At 36.7% G+C, this 17,885-nt stretch overlaps 3 protein-coding genes across 4 annotated transcripts; all 3 read left to right on the forward strand.

The window, feature by feature from the left end:
- Window positions 1–1,097: 1,097 nt before the first annotated feature.
- On the forward strand, window positions 1,098–6,050 carry LOC113304299. Its single transcript, XM_026553373.1, has 14 exons — window positions 1,098–1,474; window positions 1,935–1,993; window positions 2,129–2,231; window positions 2,344–2,453; window positions 2,565–2,633; window positions 2,783–3,358; window positions 3,458–3,978; window positions 4,243–4,307; window positions 4,522–4,601; window positions 4,789–4,893; window positions 4,995–5,134; window positions 5,226–5,354; window positions 5,466–5,618; window positions 5,708–6,050. Exons 1-14 carry the CDS (start codon window positions 1,300–1,302, stop codon window positions 5,844–5,846), a joined length of 2,424 nt encoding a protein of 807 aa, XP_026409158.1. The 5' UTR covers window positions 1,098–1,299; the 3' UTR covers window positions 5,847–6,050.
- A 2,669-nt stretch (window positions 6,051–8,719) lies between these two features.
- LOC113305020 (serine/arginine-rich splicing factor SR45a-like) lies at window positions 8,720–10,763 on the forward strand. Its single transcript, XM_026554136.1, has 6 exons — window positions 8,720–8,761; window positions 8,843–8,877; window positions 8,963–9,074; window positions 9,175–9,324; window positions 10,098–10,161; window positions 10,317–10,763. The coding sequence occupies exons 1-6, from the start codon at window positions 8,720–8,722 to the stop codon at window positions 10,544–10,546; spliced, it is 633 nt and encodes a 210-aa protein (XP_026409921.1). The 3' UTR covers window positions 10,547–10,763.
- A 3,310-nt stretch (window positions 10,764–14,073) lies between these two features.
- LOC113304423 lies at window positions 14,074–17,408 on the forward strand. Of its 2 annotated transcripts, none has more exons than XM_026553527.1 (7): window positions 14,074–14,383; window positions 14,891–15,205; window positions 16,219–16,372; window positions 16,480–16,634; window positions 16,730–16,792; window positions 16,894–16,962; window positions 17,042–17,408. In XM_026553527.1, exons 2-7 carry the CDS (start codon window positions 14,990–14,992, stop codon window positions 17,108–17,110), a joined length of 726 nt encoding a protein of 241 aa, XP_026409312.1. In that variant the 5' UTR covers window positions 14,074–14,383; window positions 14,891–14,989; the 3' UTR covers window positions 17,111–17,408. The 2 variants fall into 2 exon arrangements, with proteins under 2 accessions (XP_026409312.1, XP_026409313.1); XM_026553528.1 differs by having other exon boundaries at window positions 16,733–16,792.
- Window positions 17,409–17,885: the final 477 nt, after the last annotated feature.

A 17,885-nucleotide genomic window follows, 5' to 3' on the forward strand; every position in this document is an offset into this window, starting at 1 on the left:
ATTCAGGCGATTCCAAGAATCAAATTATTTATTTGAAAATTAATTCAAAAAGTTTTACCTACTTCTGCGAGACTTAGATCCCATAACACATACGTCGATCCTCACTGTCAGATGTGTGATACACAAGTTCATGAAATGGACAATCATCTTTTTAGATCCTATCCTTTCGCTAGAGCTATCTGGTTTGGGTTCTCGCTTGAAGGGCTAAACTTGGAAGGAAACACTGATACGGTGGATCATCGGATTAAAGGGTGGATTTCGGATAAAGAATCTGTTAAGTCTTAACCTAGTGGAAAAAATAGCCACCATTTGGTTCATATGGAAATATAGATGCTCAGTAGTTTTCGAGAAAATTTCTCCTGACCCGATTAAACTGATCGACTAGATAAACAGATTTCCACATTATATTCCCTCAAAAACAATTCAAAAGGGAGTTAACAACCAAAAGGTGGAGCCGGTCAATTATAAATGGTCTGAATTAAAAACAGATTGGATAATATTTATAGATGCATCTTTTAAAAATAAAGACTTGTCTATGGGTTATGCTTTTATTCTTTACTCAATGGACCACGAGTCATTTATGCACATTTTAGCAGGCTCAGAGAATGCATCATCGGCTCTTCATGCGGAATCGATAGCGTTGTTAAAGGAAGTTGCTTGGTTAAAAGAAAATATTTTGTCAAACGTTTCAATAGTTTCCGATTGCAAAGATCTGGTTGACACTATAAACATGGTGAGTACAAACTTCTCATGGACAACTGAAAACACTTTGTAGGAGTACAAGGTAATTTGAAAGATCTCTCTCAAGCTCAGGTAAAATTTGCGCTTAACAACGAAAGGATGAACCATTTCTCAGCTAACATTGTTAATGGGGGTGCTAGATCACCAGGAAGAGGATACCATGGAAGACTGAGGACTTTCTAGTTTGTTTTGTATAAGGTTTTTGGTAACCTCCGGGTAAACGGGTTCTCCCATTAACCGACTTTTAGGCCTAACTCTTTTATTGGTCAATGACAAGTCAAGTCAACAGAAATGACTCAAAAAAGAGTTTAAAGCTACTTGAAAGTCTTTTCCCAAAACAAACCACAAGAGGAATAATCTCTACCAAATATCATTAAAATCATCCAAATATTAATTTAGTGCCGTGTAAGTTCATTCCAACTACATGAACCGTCAATTTTCATTGAGATTGTACAGAATCATCATGAATATTTTTCATTTATCTCATCAATCTTATACATACAATCATTTTTCATTTTGAAGTTCTCTACTGATTTTACCGAATAATTATCAATAATCATGGTGAAGAAGAAGAATCCAACTCTGGGTTCTGTTCAGAATTTCTGTTTATTCTTCTTCTTCTTTTTTACTTTGGTTTTATCTTCTGCTGGTGATGAATCAAGACCTTACATAATCTCAAGCTTAAGTTATCCAGAATCAAAGCTTAAACCCTATGATTGGAACTACATTAGAGGTAAATTTCTTTGTTTCAACTATCAGTCAAAATTTGACTGTTGTCTATGTATTTTTTATTTATTTACAGAGAAATGAATGATGTAGTCATCAAATTGACTGTTCTATTGTTATTTTTTAAATATTAATTAGCTCAAATTCAGGAGAATTTCTGTGTTTATTTGAAGGATTCATGGTGGGTAGAGTAAGGATTTGATGGTTTTTTTATTGTATATAAAATTCATGAAAATCAGTGAAGGGTTTAAAGAATTCAAGAGAGTTGTCTTAAGATTTTTTCTGCAACTACAATTCAATGTGTTTTACTGTTTATTTTATAGATTTTAATAATGGGGTTTCATCAAAATTCAACTTATCAATGTCTTTGGATAGTAATTGAAATGGGGGTTTTGTGGTCCTTAAGGGAAGAATTCTTGGGTTTAGTCTAAATGACATTTACTGGTTTTGGTGCTTTGTGTTTGCAGTTGATTTGCCGACTTGGTTCTCATCAATGTGTTTGAGCATACAGTCGGATGTAGACAGTGTGAGTATACATTTTTCATCAATACAATGCACGAATTGGTTGTTTATATGATTAGAATGATTAGGGATAGGTAGAGTGGTACACGAAGTTTAGAGCCGCTGCTTATTCATCTACTTATTGTGCTTATGCGTGCAGAACGCCATAAAACATCTTCCTAAAAGTGAGCAGCCTATGATATGCTTCCGAGACGGGAGTCCTCCTATTCCGGACGTTACTGAAGACTCTTTGAAAGAGCTAGGTATAGTGCACCTAATGATTTGCACTGTCTTTATCTCTTTATCTACATCTTCCTTGTAATTCAACTGTATGATGATGGGATGCAGCTTAGAGAGAAGCTTCTGTTGTTGCAGTGTTAGGTCCTCTCACTAATAATTCTTTTGGAGGCATAAGGGATCTTCAGGATGGGGAGCGGTGCCATCTTTTGCAGAAAAATATAATGCTGTCCTTGACAAATGAACAGGTTCTTTATTTGCTTTGACTCAATGATTATATGGAAACAGTTTGTGAGTAAGGAATTTCAATCCCCGTGTTGTAGACTTGGTTTTTGAATGTTTAAGATGTGTTTTTGCAGATAACCCCTGGAGTATTTTACATTGGATTGTTCAATGGAATCGGGCCTATAAGAACACAAGGGAAGATGGTATGCGTCTTTGAAACATGTAAACTGCATCGTTCTTGTTTACAATGTTCTTCCTTGTATGAACATATGTGTGTATTTCCTCTTCCACACAAGATGGGGATAAACACATATTAGCATGTTTTGAAAGTAAAAAAATTTACTGGATGCAGATTATTCGTGGACGGTCTTATAGATACAGTGCTAACATAACAATTGAAGCATGCTCAACCCCGAATGTGTGGGGTCCTAGCTGCAACCAAACGGTGGACTCACTTTCTTGTGCTGAGTCTGATGGCACAAGCCATGCCGTAAACCAGACAGTGGAAAATGTTATTAAATGCAGAGATGCACGCAACACTTGCCATCTTTATAATGAAACAGCAATTTATTCTCTGGATGTTATGAGGATTGCTCACCAATTTGTGATTAAGGCTGAAGATATTATATTTAACAGAACAGCGAGTTTTACTAGAAACTTAACATGTTATGCTCGTCATGGTGCCATTCCTTCTCGGACATTCCATGATTATTTTGGCGTAGTAAGTAATTCTCCGTTGATCATTCCATCGCCAAAAACTGGTCGTTGGTATGTTGTCATTCTTCCAGCTGATCCGACAGAAGCACCCGGATCTTTTCAAAAAAACAGAACAGAAGTGGATGGTTGCTATACCTTGGATTGGCAAGTGCATCAGTGTCCTGTAGGAAAAGCTGGACCCAATTGCACCTGGCAAGCTTACACGCTTCAGGTTTGTTTACATTATTGGGTCTAAATTAGTTCCTTATCAGTAAGTTTGGATTTTGTGGGCTATGCTCACTGTTTCAGTGTGTTTTCTTTTTCTGTGCAGACGTTTCAGACGAATAAAGCCACTGTCTATTCTTATTATCGGCCAGACATTGGGAAGCTCGGATCTAGTAACATCGATTTGCCATCCTTCTTAAGCAACTCCTCAGTTGGGGATGATTTTGCATGGACGTACTTTCATCTTGACATTCCGTATGGTGCAGCTGGAAAACATCTACAAATCGGTGTAAATAAAGATCCAAAACTGAAGTATGACATTTATTCCAGATTTGGAGGATTACCATCTAGTGATACCTGGGATTACTATTATTCAAGCAATAAGAGCAGTAGTAACAGTTCCATGTTTTTCAAAATGCACGATTCAAGTGATGATGGTTTCAAGTTTTATATATTAAATGTGAGAGAAGGAACTTGGAGCTTCGGTCTAAGGCACCTGGCAACTACCAAAGGTCATTCTGGTGAACAAGCAAATATGCTTATTACTGTTGAGAGATGCCCGATGTCATGTTCTGGGCATGGGACATGCCAGACAGCTATTGATGAAAGTGGATTGACTATGTTCAGGTTAGATTTTTTTAAACATATTGCCAGCTTTCTAGTCTAGCTAACTCTTCTGATGTCTCATTGTCATATCCACCTCTAGGGCGTTATCACAATATGGTTCATTTCTTTATCTTTATTTGAAACTAATCCATGTTTTTGATAGTTTTTGACCATCTATATCATATCATATCCTTGATAGTAGATGAACTAACAATCTAGCTTAGGAAAGAAAGGATAGAGTTTTTGAATTGGGCAAGCGTTTTAATCGTTGTGTTCTTGTGCCAGCTTCTGCTCCTGTGATCGGAACCATGGAGGCTTTGATTGCAGCATCGAGCTTGTTGATCATAAAGGTAACTATTCCGAACTATGGCAAGATATCTTGGAGTTTCTAACCCATGAGTGGTCGAACAAGCTTCAACTTCTACTCAATTTTCCGAGGGTGACGAGATGAAAATCGTTGATCTTTTGTTCTCGTTAAAATTCAAGTTGCTGAAATTCTTAGTTCCACCAATATCCCATTTTCATGTACTAATTTTAACACAGTACCTGGCAAAACTATTGCAGGGCATATATGGCAGTCGATCACTCTAATTGCATCAAATGCAGCAGCCATATTACCTGCATATTGGGCACTGCGGCAAAAGGTACTTATGCGCCAAGTGGTTGTGGTATTTGGGATTTCATTAATCATAATCAAGGATATTTCAGTACCTTGGACTCCAGCTTACAGTTATATTTATCGTTTATGTCAGTTTCTCATGACAATTTTTTAAACCATCAACCATCTCTGAACATCTCCAATGGTTATTAACCTATCATTGCCTTTTCCAGGCATATTCTGAATGGGTGCTGTTTGTGGCTAGTGGGATTTCAAGTGCGTTATACCATGCATGTGATGTAGGCACTTGGTGCGCTCTATCTTTTCACGTTTTACAGGTGCAAGGGTGATTTCCACTCTCTTACATGTAGTTTTCACCCAGTAACAATTTATATCAAACAATAGCGCCAACCAATTGGAATAAATATTTTGTTCTCAGTTTATGGACTTTTGGCTTTCATTCATGGCGGTGGTGAGCAATTTTGTGTATCTAGCGACTATTGGTGAAGCCTCGAAAAGGGTAATTCATACATGTGTATCGATTTTGACGGCTCTCATGGCTGCAACTGGAGCAACAAAGTGAGCTTTCACTCTCTTTTTTTTCCTCTTAGTTAGAAGTCTCTTTTCATTACTTGGAAAAGTTCTTAACCAGTACTATCCATCCATGCAGGTCTAGAAATGTTATTCTTGTCATTATAATTGGGACTGTGGGTCTTCTTATTGGATGGTTAATCGAGTACTCTACAACAATTCGGTCGCTTTCTTGTTCGTCATGGTTATCTTCGAGTATTCTTGAAAGGTAACATACCTTTATTCTGTGAATTGTGACTGCTATTTTGAGTTATGCTTACTAGGCAGGCGTAAGGTGTTTTATTTGCATCCTTTTTTCCTTTTTGTTCTTGATTTTCAGACGGCAAAACATTAAAGCATGGTTGCTCAATCTTATGAAGACACTACGTGATCGTTTTCGTTGGGTCTTTGTGATTCTTGGCTTTCTTGCATTAGCTCTGGCTGGGATAAGCTGGAAAGTGGTGAACTCGAAAAATTACTGGATTTGGCACAGGTATGTTCAATAGATTGGTTTCTCTGCATCTCTCTCTTATTCACTTCTTATGTCGAACTCTCTATTTACGTTAGTCACATGTTTTGCAGTATTTGGCATGTCAGTATATACACAGCTTCCTTCTTCTTCTTATGTTCAAAAGTTAAGATTAAAGACAATACCGAAAATCAGACAAGCATAGCTGCGACATATGAGTTAGCGAGACAAGATTCATTCTCAAGAAGTTAGTGAGATGTAGGATTTTTCATGGCATGAGCAGGATCAGAGTAAGTCTAATGCTTCAGATACACAGTTTCAAAGTGGTCTTCATAACTAACAGCTTCAAATTTTCTTTGAAAGTGAAATATATATCTCTCACTGTACATAGAACAGAAATGAAAAGACAAATTCTGGGGTATAGCTATATATAAAGTCAAGTTTATTACACAGACAGAATCAGTCTTTCTTTTTTACCTTGTTTAACACATTGTTTCGGCCGATAACCAAATAAATGTTCAGGTGGAAAATGCCTGGGAGTAATTGGCTTCGGTCGGGGAAATTTGAGTGTAAGAGCTGCTGGTAGCCTGGTACACGTCTCCTTGTGTTGAAGGGAAACATTCCTAAGAAGGCCATTTATTTGTGTCTTTTCCCGCCGATGGACTTTAACAGTACTATATGTGGCTCTGCACTGCAGCTTACTATAGGCAGACAAACCAATCCTTGACAAAAAGTTCACCATGATCACAGGACATGCAGAATCCATTTTGTCAATGGAAGTCGGAATTATGCCTGCTTGTTAAGGTTTCAGTCTGTTGTGTCGCCAGCTATCACATAAACACATACTGCTCAGTAATCTGACTAAAAAAATATCGATGCCACCAACGAGCTGAGTATCTATCTACCTGACTCAAATATTTCTGAATCAGAAAATGTATGTGTCGAGTCAGACATTAGGAAAAATAAGAATCAAATGATTTGACATCAGAAACGAAAAATTTAAAAACAAATGATTTGAGACGGATGTTGAAGTGGATGCCGAGTCAGATTCAGAATCCGAATCACATTAACAAAACAGGGTTGAATTGGGGGCCCTGGAAAAATAATTGGGGACCCTAGCTACAGGACAAAAAAAGGTCATGAAATAGTAATTGGGAGTTATCCCTTATCCCCAACTTTTTTAAATGGCTAAACTACTGGTAATTAAGTTAATTAATTGCTAATTAGTTTAGTTAGATTAAAATCAAATTTAGGGATAAAATTTTGATAAATTTTTTTTGTGTTTTTGTGTTGTGGAGAGGAAGAAGAGTTTTTGGGGAATTCTAGTAGAGGAATCATATTGCTGAAAATAAAGGAACCAATCCTCAAAATGAAGAACCCGAAGCTCAAAACAATCAGGTAAACTTCCTATACTCTTCAAATTGTATGAATGATGCCCCAAGTGGTCGATTCATGTATACTGTGCAACTAGTCAGAGAGAGGGTCATTAAGTCGAGAGGGTAATAAACGAACGACTCTAAGGAGTCGTCAATTACTTGACACAACCTTTGACGACTCAAACCTGCAACTTTTGCAGGTTATGAAAAATCGTCAAGTGTGATATAATTAACGACTCCAGCTAGTTAGGTCATATAGAGTCGTTAGCTTAATATGTTTAGAACCCAACGACTCTAAAACTTTTTACTCTCTGAAGATGTTAATCTTAGGATCGTTAATTAGACATTCATATATACTGACGACCCTAACAAGCCATTTCATAGACCAAGGGTCGGCAAGCAAAATTTATAAAACCAAACGACCCTTCAACATCGTTAACGACTTCACATGACGACCCTTCAACATAGTTAACGACTACAACCATTTGACATGACGACCCTTCCTATTTTTTGAACAGGGAACAAATTTTGTATCATATAGAGTCGTTAGCGATTTAGAAATCCCTAGACGACACTATTCTAGGGCAGAAAACCAGGTTTAGGGTCGTTATCTACTACACCCTAATGGTTAACGATTTTTTATCAATTCAACATGCATATCAAAAATCGTTAAGCAATAAAAAACCGTGGTTAACGACCTGGAACTGTAACTGCAATTTTGCAGTTGAAAACCTATTTTTTTTTAGTTCACTTACGACGATGAATCAGTGAGAATTTTTTTTTCTCAGAAGTCGTTAATGGAATGAGAAACAGTGGGAGAGAGGGAGCGGAGGAGAAGAAGTTATTAGAGAAGGGTAAAATAATTATTTCACCATCATTTTGGAAGCCCCATATATCTTTTGGTGTGGGTACAAAATGTGTCCTGGCCCCAATTAGTTTTCATGGCCCCATTTCAGCCGTGTAAAAGAAAAATGAAAGCAAATGACATGATATTATGCAGCCAGAACTGAAAGAAGAATGTAATAGCTCGAGTCAGATATGACTCGAAATGAATCAGTAGATATTGTGGGTCCCCATCAAAATAGACGGCTAAGATTAACAAAGTTTCAAAGAAGAAAGTCAGTTTGAAGTCTTTTTAGAGAGAGAGAATTCCCTAAACCAAAGCATTGTCAAGAATTTTCTTCATTCTTCTCTGTTCTTCAAAAAAAGGAAAAACAAAATCTAGTTTCTTTGTCATCAGATCTCCTTGGACCTCTAAGGTAATCATACAGCACGTTACTCTAACCTATGATCTTTTATGTTCTCCCTTCTGTTCATGATTGATTTGTTTCCATTTCATTAGTAATCATTGTTAAATTCTCTGTTGTTCTTTTTAGTTGGGTTTTAACATCCTATGATTGGTATTCTCATATTGGTTTTACATTTTAGTTATATCTTGAGAAATGGAGAAATGGATTCTGCTTGGATCTGAAACTTGAACCAAATTAGGTCATAAAAATGTCTTGATTTAATATTTAGTATTGAGTGGTCAAAAAAATTGAGCTATGGGCTATTGGTTGAGTAATTTGTTAAGGAAACCCACTTTTTTTTTTTTTCTTTTTTTTTTTAATCAAATTTGTGAAAATTTCATGAAAAGGGTTTGATATGATTCAATACATTGTATGTTTGATTTGTGAAGTGGTTGATTTGGTAGCTAATGTCTGTGATTAATTTTTTTGATAATTGATTGAGTGAATTTTGATAGTTTTAATGTTTGTATTTGTACTAGATGTCACATGCAAGAGAAGGAAGGTCTATGTCTCGCTCTCTTACTCCACCGCCTAGTAGAATTCGTAGATGATCCCTGTCTCCTTCACCAACTAGACTTCGTAGGTCGAGGTCAAGGTCAGAGGAAGGAGTCGCTCAAGGTATAATCACTATTCTCTTAGAAGTTTGTCCATTCTAGTTGGGTGCAACAATTATCTTATTATGAAGCTTGTATATTGGTTGCAGGAGTCGAGAGCCGGGAGAAGTTGTTAACCCGGGTAATAACTTGTATGTAACTGGCTTGTCCACTAGGGTTAGTTCAAGTGATCTCGAGAAGCATTTTAGCAGTGAAGGAAAGGTTAGTTGTTGATTTCATAATGGTTTATGTGAATGGCATTCTGTACAATGTAACATTGTTATTGAAATGTGGTGTTGATGGAACTTAATGTCGAATGCAGATTGCGGAGTGCCATTTGGTTACTGATCCTCGCACCAGGGAGTCTCGTGGATTTGCGTTCATTATGATGAAAACTGTTGAGGATGCTGATCGTTGTATCAAGTATCTTAACCGCTCAGTTCTCGAAGGCCGCCTGATTACAGTGGAGAAGGTAACTTAATTTTGTAATGATGGATGTGATATTTTTGTTACTATCTTCCTCATCTTCAAAAATGGCGGCTGATTACTTTTGGCAGCAGGTTTGGTGTGTATGTAGCTTCAGCGACTTCAAAATCTAAGCTCTCTAAACTATCAAACCCACTTCTCGATTCAATAGCAGCCCAAAGCAGTGAATATGGTATCCCCAAATAACGAGAGATATCTAAAAAGCATGCCAGATTACGTCATCCGATCGAACTTTCACCCTTTCGACATGAGCTCTGCGTCGACATCTCAAATTTCTTTTCGAATCCGACTAGTTTACGGCGGGTTGTATGCCCTGCAAGGCTGCAACTGCAACCCTTTCGCGATTTCCAACAGGCTGTGTTTTTCTTTTTTTTCTCTGCGCATTTGGAAAAACCATTGAAAATGGTAAAAATTGATTATCAATTATTTAGGCTTCACTAATTTCCCTCGTGTTTTGATGTTATTCGAACTTTGTCATACTTAACAAACAAATGAGAACTACACAGGCTTTATATGATCTAAACGACCGATGTGATACTGATTTAAAATCAATGGGATAGATATAAAGGATGAAAACGTGAAAAAGCCTCTGACTTGAGCTCAACTCCTTGGTTATTGATGACTGTCATATCCAAGGGATAACTTCTTTTTTTGCAGTTGTATGGAATTGTGATTCTTTTTGGGCAAAATGAGTTTTGGTGTCTATTTTCATGCAATGTGATATGAAATTACCTTTCTGCATTAATTCTGTACTTGCAGGCAAAAAGGAAACGGGGGAGAACCCCAACCCCAGGAAGATACCAAGGTGTAAAAGATAAAAGAGGTACAAAGTACTGTGCTTTTAGCTTTCGCATGTACTATATTTTCCTTTGCTACATATATCCTTGTGTTAGGGTTTTGTATTCTTGGGTTTGTCCTGCTGAAGGTGCACTCTGATTAACGTTTGCAACCTTACCTCTCTTTTCTCATCTGATTCAGGAGGTTTTGGTGGTGATCGTGGTGATCATGGACCGATTGGTGGTCGCCGAAGATCACGTAGTTATTCACCTCGTGGAAGACCATCCAGAGATGTTAGAGATGGACCTCCTTATTTCAGGAGTCATCGAGAGCGATCTCCACCTCGTTATGCTCCTCTTCCATATTCTCGTCCTAGATCTCCTTACGGTAGGAGGGGTGAGGATTATCCCTCCTATGAGAGACGCAGGTAATCTTCACTTACTGTTAGAGCAACAGCGGCAACACAACAAAAGCCAGTTAGAAAGCTGTTCAATGAGTGTACTACCTTGTTTCACTTTCATAGTGTGTATTAATGTGATAAACTAATTTCTATCTCGCCTGCGTTTGTGTGTATACTTTAACTAGCCCGAAACCAGTATTGTGAACAGATGTTTTTGTTTATGAAATTTGCATATTAGTTTCTTTTACTCGGTCTTTGTAGCTCTTATTTGTATGTCGCAATATTATCAATAGTGGTATAGTAGAAATATGGTAACTGTCTGTAGAACTTTGATGCCATATGAAATACTTTTCACCTGAATGTGGTCTGGATCTCCAAGTTGTTGCAGTTTATATACAATGGTAACCTGCACGCGCTTCGCCCTCTTGTGAATTGCAGGCTTCTTTTCATAAAGACTGCATTTTGCACTCTTGCAGAGTCACTTGTTTGTCTTTCGTGTCTACCATCTCTTGTCTGAATCACTATTTACTCGGTAGGGTTGAATTTAATTACGCGATTTTTCGTTACAGTGACAACATAGTGTTTCTGCTCCTTCAAATCCAGGTTAGACTCATGGTACAGGAAATGTTTTCGCAGTTGAAACTTATTCGCCTAGCGAAAGGAGAGGTTTGCCTCGACAAGATGGATACCTCGGACCCTAGTTAGTAAGTTCGCGAATGATTCGCGAATCATTCGCGAATTTTTCCGTATCACGAATTTTACCGTCTTATTCGCGTACGTTTGCAACTCCGAACCCAAGTCGCGTATTATGTGGCATTCCCGGATTATTCGCGAACCGTTCACGAATTTTACATATCCCGAATGATACGTCCGCTTAATTCGCCATAAATTCTTTAGCTTTTACTTTTCAAAGACTCCACTTTTTGGGCTTTACTGCCTCCCGAGCATACACGACCGAATATTAAACGTGTTGTAATTTTTATGAAACAAAAACGACTGAAGAGATTTGAAGGTGAAGGTGAGAGAGATCTCAAACTCACTAACCAAGCATCTAAACCACCATACGACGTCCTCTTGGATAACTAATGTTGTATATATTATTAATATCATCATATTAAGTTTATTTTTTCTTTAAATAACTCACACATATGCATAAAAATTGGTCTATGACCTTATAAATACAAATTATTTGTTATATATAGATACCGAATTTTCAGAGTCGAACTCACATTTATAAATCGAATTATACACGTACGTATGTCGTTCCGAATTACTGACGAATCACGTCCCGTTGACCGAATTTTGTACCGAATCTGGATTTTACAAAACCGTATAATACTCGTACGTTTACCGTTCCGTACGTTTACTGAATCCCGAATTGCTAACTAGGCCTCGGACGTGGTTATGCCAAACGGATGGATACCTTAAAATATAATGGGCATCAATCAAGGAGACAGGTTATGTGATAATAATCAAATCAACAATCAAAACACCCAGTATTATTATGAGTAGAACTTAGAAAGTAGGGAACACTACACTAGTGTCCTAGCTAGAATGACAAAAAAGTAAAACACATCACTTTTTGTTTGTCCCTCCCAATTCTCTGATATTCCGAAACAACAAGGTGAAATGCGTTTTCAATAATTGGTCCTAAGAAGTTAGGACACAGTCGTGTAAAGATATAACATACATCTGTGAGCACTAGGAAACGCAAGGTTTTAAGGATTTTATCACCAACTAGTTAAAAGTTGTTTTTTACTAGAATCCAACTATATATTTGCACCAAATAATATTTTACTATGTTATAGCGTATCAAATTAAAATAAATATCAGTACTGCTTCTAACTGGCTGGCAGATAATATTTCTAGTAGTTTTGTTTTTCTCTAAGTAGATAACACAATCCTGATAATTTTTATATGTCAGAACACTCGCAATATAACTCAAGATAATTAAGATCAGCATAGAACCAGGCATATAACCCAAGTGTAGAGGAATCATTCAAATTATCTCAAAAACGGTCGAATGTACACCCAGCCATAGATTGCATTATACAACTCCACCGCCGGCCGGCCAGCCGGCTATGAAACAACTTTCAAACACCAGCGATATACCGAGTATTGTGCAAGAAGAAGTGGGTAGACATTACCCACGTATATGGACTAAAAGGGAAAGGGGGGAATTGGGAAATTCCAAATGAGTGCGCGCCAGCTGCAAATTGTTTTACCCTAAAAACCGGATTTGAAATATAAATTTAAATTTGAGTTTGGGTTTGGGGAATTTTTCTCTGGATAAGATCCTGGAGCTCGTACTCTGACACGTGCCCGTACTCTTTGTACTCGACCTTTATTTTATTTTACTTTAATAATAAAGCAAAGTGGGTTTCAATTTTCAAATTTCTACCAAGTTATTATGAACCGGTCAACAAAATATCCATATTTGGCTTCTGGCTCATATAAGCAAACCTCTTTTTCTAGGTTCACTGATGATGACACCATGCTATGGTTGTCATTTCTTTTCTTTTACAGCATCACTGATAATGACAAGAGTAAAAATATATTCTTTTACCACTCGTTAAAGTATAATTGTGATGGATGTTGCTTGCAAAAACAAGTAAAAATTAAAAATGCAAATTTATTTATTATTTTATGTTTTACGTCGCAAAGTAAATGGTTGTGTTTTATGATTAGAACACTGTTTAGCTATTTTTAGAATCTTGTAGAAATTTTAATCACTGAAAGATATAATGATACAATAAAAATCTGTAAATTCACAATAAACTTCAAAATGTTTAATAAAATTTAGAAATCTTGCTAATAAATTGATAAAACTATAGTGTTTACAAAATGTCATTATATCGTGTTTAAGAAGTATTACTTTTCCAGAACCGATAGTAATAAATAAACGTTGTTTAGTTGTTTTTAGAATCTGATAGAGATTTTAATCAACAAGAAACATAAAAATACACAAAGAATAAATAAATTCATAATAAACTACAAAAAAGTTTAACAAAGATCAAAAATCTTGCTAATAAAATGCTAAAAAGTGATACGTCATTATGACGTGCTTAAGAAGTACTACTTTTCCAGAACCCGAAATGGTGTTCGAAAGTCAGATGTTAATAAATAAATTGTTTCACAAACAATATATATCCTTCTAAAAATCATCCTGAAATTAAAATTTCAACTTAATTTTTGACTTGTCGATTTAGTTAAGCCGAAAAATTACTTATCACCATGTATCCAGATACCTATTACGGTAGGTTTTTGTAAAATCTGATCAAAATTTTATAACACACTAATATCTCTCCAAGTCTCCGACACAATGATGCTAGTTTTACTTTTACCAACCTAAGCTAAAAAGTAAAACCACCACCTAAGCCAAGCTAGGAAGCCTAAACCCCACATAAGCCAAGCCAAGCCATGAAGCCAAATCCCAATAAGGACAAACAAACGAAAATGAAAAAAACTTTTTATAATTGAGGGCGGGAATCCAATGAACAAAAGCCACCGGCTATAACAAGTCATCCCGGTAACACAAACTCAGAGTTATACATGGCATGATTTTCATTGGCAGTTGGTAAGCATTTACTGTGTTGTTGTTTCTCTCACTCACTGACTCTGTGTACTACTACTTCCTCCTCCTCCCTTGAATCAATCTTCACATTCTCTTCTTCTAATCATAAACCCTTACATTTCATCATTATTTATTTATTCAAATTTCATTCAGATCTGTTCTGTTTTCACCATCAAATTTCATTCAAAACCCATTTTTAGATATATATACTCTGTTGTTGTTTTTTTTTGCCTTTTTTGGGTGTATACATTGCCTGAATTGGAAATACCCATCTTCTGCAAATCACAAAAACTGGTAAATTTGTGTTAATTTGTTGATTTCAATTCTGGGTTTCAGTTTTTATTGTGTATTTCATATCAAATTCCTAAGATCTTTTGTCTGTATATGTATTCTAGGGTTTTATTTCAAAATTGTTCTAATTTGATCTCAAGATGGAGCTGAAACCATGACAATGGATGTACAAAATTTTGAAAAAAAAGAATCTCAAGTCAAATTAAATATATTTTTTATTTATTTTACTTTTATGATTTTTGCAGTTATTATTATTAAATTTTTAAAAAAAATTATTTATTACAATTCATAACAAGTCCGTGAAAACCAGGATCTGTCAGAGAAGTTCTATTGTACTGCCTCTAGAATTTATTTTTGGCTCCAATAAATTTTGAAAGAAATTCTCTCAATAAATAATAACTTCACTGAGGGAGAATTCATGTTTTTTATTTCATCCTCATTAATGAAAAACGGATAAAGTTATTCAATTTCTTATTCAAATACTAATCAGAATTCTTGTGTGTTTTCCAGAGATTGAGGGAATTGATGTGGTTCTGAGACTGAATTCAATGATTTGATTGGATTGTTATGAGAAATTGAAATACTAGTGTGTTGAATTTGAGTGAAGATATGGAGGGAGCAGTTTATATCAAGAAAATGTTAGGAGCACAAACTACTACTAGGGTATTATCTCCTTACCGTGAAGAAATTGGTGATTATGAATTATCTGTACTTCCTAGACATACTAAAGTTGTCGTGACCGGGAATAATCGAACGAAATCGGTGTTAGTTGGTCTTCAAGGTGTTGTCAAGAAGGCTGTTGGTCTTGGTGGTTGGCATTGGCTGGTAAGTTGCAATCCTCTTAACTTTGCTTTGTCAAAAATTTGTGCTAATTCCTGAGTTTTCCAGCTTTTCAATTGTAAGAATGTGCATCTTAGTTAATAATTTTATGATTAAGGTTGTCTGAATAAGCATGAGCAATATATATGTGACAATTGCCATGAATCAAAAAGGCTGGTTGTGCATCACTGAGACAAGGTTTTGCAAATCATGTTAGCCACCACTTTAAGGATTAGTAGGATTGTTGTAGAAACTCAGAGCCAGTAGTGTTCCGAGAAAAACAATCAGAGAGATCACAATTGAGATGCAGTGAGTGCAGGCTTCTGCAACTGAGACCGGGTTTCTACTTCTGTTCATACATTGTTTAAGTGAATGAGGTTGCAGAAGCAATCTCATGGGATGTTGCAGTTTTTAGTTGATTCAGTTGGTAGTTAAGTAGTTTGACGTCATTGAGAAGTTCAAATATCAGCTAGAATATATGGAAATCTAGAGCCAGTCATATGTCCATCTTGAGAAGGCACCACAAGGTCCATAACCAGTGCCACCACCACCCTTGAACCTTGGATGTCCTCATTCAGCACTCAAGGAGATATGATTGGATCTTCAGAATCAGATTTAGCCTTATCACAGAAAAAATTTCTTTAATTAGAGAGAAATTCCATGATAGTAAACCTAGTTTTTCTAGCAGTTTTGCTTTAAATATTGCTGGTTTTGGAGGTACGAGGTTATCTTGTTTTCTAGTCCAAAACTGCTGTTCTTCTAGTTTTCTGCCACTGCTTTTCGATCTGTATTGCTGCTATGCGAGAATCCCAGCTGAGTAATGTGGCGAAACCGTCGAGTTTCAAGAGATTTGCTATTAAGAAACCTGAGGTGCTGAATGTGATTCTGTTGTGTATTGTGTGTATGTGTTATGTTGAAAAACGTAAGACCGGTTATTGTTGGTATCAGTGTTCTCGATAGCTAGCTTCGACATGATTGATTTGATCTGGTCACTTAGTAAGTTATTGTACATTTTACAGGTGTTGAAAAACGGTGTCGAAGTGAAGCTGCAGAGGAATGCATTGAGTGTGCTTGAACATCCAACAGGCCAAGAAATAGATGATGATGATGATCATCATGGGTTTGAAAACTCATGTAGCAGCACTGACACAGATGAAAAGGACGATGAATTTTGTACATCGCAAACTTAACTACTTACGCATATATGCTGTATGACAATTGCTCTTCATTGACAAGTTATTGAAGTTGTTCTGATGGTCTCTGTTCAATCTTTGATGCAGCTGGCTCTATGATGTTCCATAAACAACAAAGAGGACCCAGAGTTCGACTGCCAAAGCCGCAGTCGCTTTCCACGCAAAGACCTGCCAGCAAGATGAATTACAAAGATAACTCTCCCTCTCAATTCAATGTTGACAAAAAACATCAACCTCAACCAGTAAGAATTTGCCAAAACTGATAGTTCCTTCTCTTGCACTTAAATCGAAAACGATCTTTATGATTATAATATACTGATAGCGTCTTTCTTACCAGAAGGTGAACCTGGCAATACTTGGGATTGACTCATTACGGCGTTACTTGAAACACTTCAACATTGTGAGTATTATTTTTTATCAGTCTTTCTGTTTGTACTTTGTACAGACCCTTTTGTAGATATCAAACCTGTTAACCTCTCTCACCTTGTGAATGTGTCTCAGCCGCTCAGGAATCCGGATGCTACGAAGGATGAGATGGTTGACACAGTCCAGCATCACTTCATGTCGCTGGTACCTCCCTCTCTTTCTCTCTAGTACTTGTGGTTTTCTTAGCTGACTTCTGATCTGGAATTATCTTTGCATCCAACAGAAAGTGAATGAGGATGAAGTGATCGTGGATTTGAGTCGTGCTGCAAAAAAATTACGGCCTAACAAGTAATAGCTGAGAGTGGGCATTTTCTGCTGGAAACAATAACCCAGATCCCACATTAATGTATAAACAGTTTCATATTAGCTTAGCATATATATAGTATATATAGATCTGATCGTATACGCTTTCTTCTTCAGCTGTTTGAGTGACTGACTGAAGAATCTCTAGTACTAACCATGTAATGAGTGTGAAGGGCAGGTAGTTTATGCCTGTATTCATGGTGTCTTGTCTTACACCTTTTACATGTAGGTAGAAATCCCTTGATTTTCAAACAATTTTTATGGCTCTATGGTTTCTGTTTTCTGCATCTCTCAGTTCTATATATTCTTGAAAGTTAGCTTTACAGAATGTGATTATCTACGTAAAGGAGCAAAGACCTCGCACTAATAACTGCTCTTTGTTTTAAATTTTAATACTAATAGACCAATGCTATATAATGGACCACATTGGCTTGTGTACCTGACATGTATATGTCCAGATTAGTTTCACGGATCTAACAGTCACGTAGAATGCATGTATCCGCTGAGCTGACATAATGAGGCATTATAAACAGGTCAAAATCGACATACCTAGCGGGTCTGAAGGTTGTCCAGCATTCACCCCGAATCCCCCTGACAAATATATGCTACGTTACAGAACATCTGGCATAGGGCAGCCAGTAGGCAGTAGCGGTGGTTGATGGCCAATGATCCTGAAATCCACTGTATTCTCTTATGTATTGAACCCCTATCAGTTGTTTGGTCATCCATATTTCTCCCATGTTGATGATAAATCTTAAGCTGCT

Source organism: Papaver somniferum, chromosome 8, assembly GCF_003573695.1.
Source record: "Papaver somniferum cultivar HN1 chromosome 8, ASM357369v1, whole genome shotgun sequence".
In the NCBI taxonomy this organism is placed as follows: domain Eukaryota; kingdom Viridiplantae; phylum Streptophyta; class Magnoliopsida; order Ranunculales; family Papaveraceae; genus Papaver; species Papaver somniferum.

Bases quoted from the DNA above. Each gene is read 5' to 3' on its own strand.
- LOC113304299 (XM_026553373.1), top strand. From the start codon at position 1,300: ATGGTGAAGAAGAAGAATCCAACTCTGGGTTCTGTTCAGAATTTCTGT. The intron at 1,475-1,934 runs GTAAATTTCTTT...TTGTGTTTGCAG, and splicing joins TGATTGGAACTACATTAGAG to TTGATTTGCCGACTTGGTTC. The intron at 4,602-4,788 runs GTACTTATGCGC...TGCCTTTTCCAG, and splicing joins ATTGGGCACTGCGGCAAAAG to GCATATTCTGAATGGGTGCT.
- LOC113305020 (XM_026554136.1), top strand. From the start codon at position 8,720: ATGTTTGTATTTGTACTAGATGTCACATGCAAGAGAAGGAAG. The intron at 8,762-8,842 runs GTCTATGTCTCG...TAGACTTCGTAG, and splicing joins TCACATGCAAGAGAAGGAAG to GTCGAGGTCAAGGTCAGAGG. The intron at 10,162-10,316 runs GTACAAAGTACT...CATCTGATTCAG, and splicing joins AGGTGTAAAAGATAAAAGAG to GAGGTTTTGGTGGTGATCGT.
- LOC113304423 (XM_026553527.1), top strand. From the start codon at position 14,990: ATGGAGGGAGCAGTTTATATCAAGAAAATGTTAGGAGCACAAACTACT. The intron at 15,206-16,218 runs GTAAGTTGCAAT...TACATTTTACAG, and splicing joins TTGGTGGTTGGCATTGGCTG to GTGTTGAAAAACGGTGTCGA. The intron at 16,635-16,729 runs GTAAGAATTTGC...CTTTCTTACCAG, and splicing joins AAAAACATCAACCTCAACCA to AAGGTGAACCTGGCAATACT.